This window comes from Aptenodytes forsteri, unplaced genomic scaffold, assembly GCF_000699145.1.
Source record: "Aptenodytes forsteri isolate BGI_AS27 unplaced genomic scaffold, ASM69914v1 Scaffold291, whole genome shotgun sequence".
Taxonomy (NCBI): domain Eukaryota; kingdom Metazoa; phylum Chordata; class Aves; order Sphenisciformes; family Spheniscidae; genus Aptenodytes; species Aptenodytes forsteri.
In genome coordinates this window covers 1837559-1837931 of record NW_008795401.1, presented here as the reverse complement: position 1 = coordinate 1837931, position 373 = coordinate 1837559, and the positions used below count along the sequence as shown (strand labels likewise).

The 373-nt window shown below is 64.6% G+C and overlaps 1 protein-coding gene across 1 annotated transcript in view; it reads right to left on the bottom strand.

Moving 5' to 3' along the window:
• IRX2 (iroquois homeobox 2) overlaps positions 1–373 on the bottom strand; it is a 5414-nt gene that overhangs the window by 2939 nt on the left and 2102 nt on the right. The window contains exon 2 of the mRNA XM_009280678.2: positions 5–190. Within this exon, the coding sequence (XP_009278953.1) occupies positions 5–190 (186 nt within the window). The remainder of the gene's footprint in view (positions 1–4; positions 191–373) is intronic.

Sequence of the window (373 nt, the reverse complement as noted above, 5' to 3'; positions counted from 1 at the left end):
TCACCTCGCGCACACCTTCGTCCTCCGCGGAGGTTTCGTTGCTCTCGGGCATCTTCTCGGGACTCTCCTCTTTACTCCTCGCCCCGTCGCCTTCGTCGTCGTCCTCGTCCTCGCTCTTGTTCCGCGGGGCCCAGGTCATCTTGTTCTCCTTCTTGAGCCGCCGGCGGGCGTTGGCGAACCAGGTGGAGACCTGGGTGAGGGTCATCTTGGTGATGATGGCCAGCATGATCTTCTCGCCCTTGGTGGGGTAGGGGTTCTTGCGGTGCTCCTGCAGCCAGGCCTTCAGCGTGGCCGTGGCGTCGCGGGTGGCGTTTTTCCTGTACGCGGGGTCGTTGAGCTGGTAGGGGTAGGCAGGGCTGCCGTACGGGGGGGA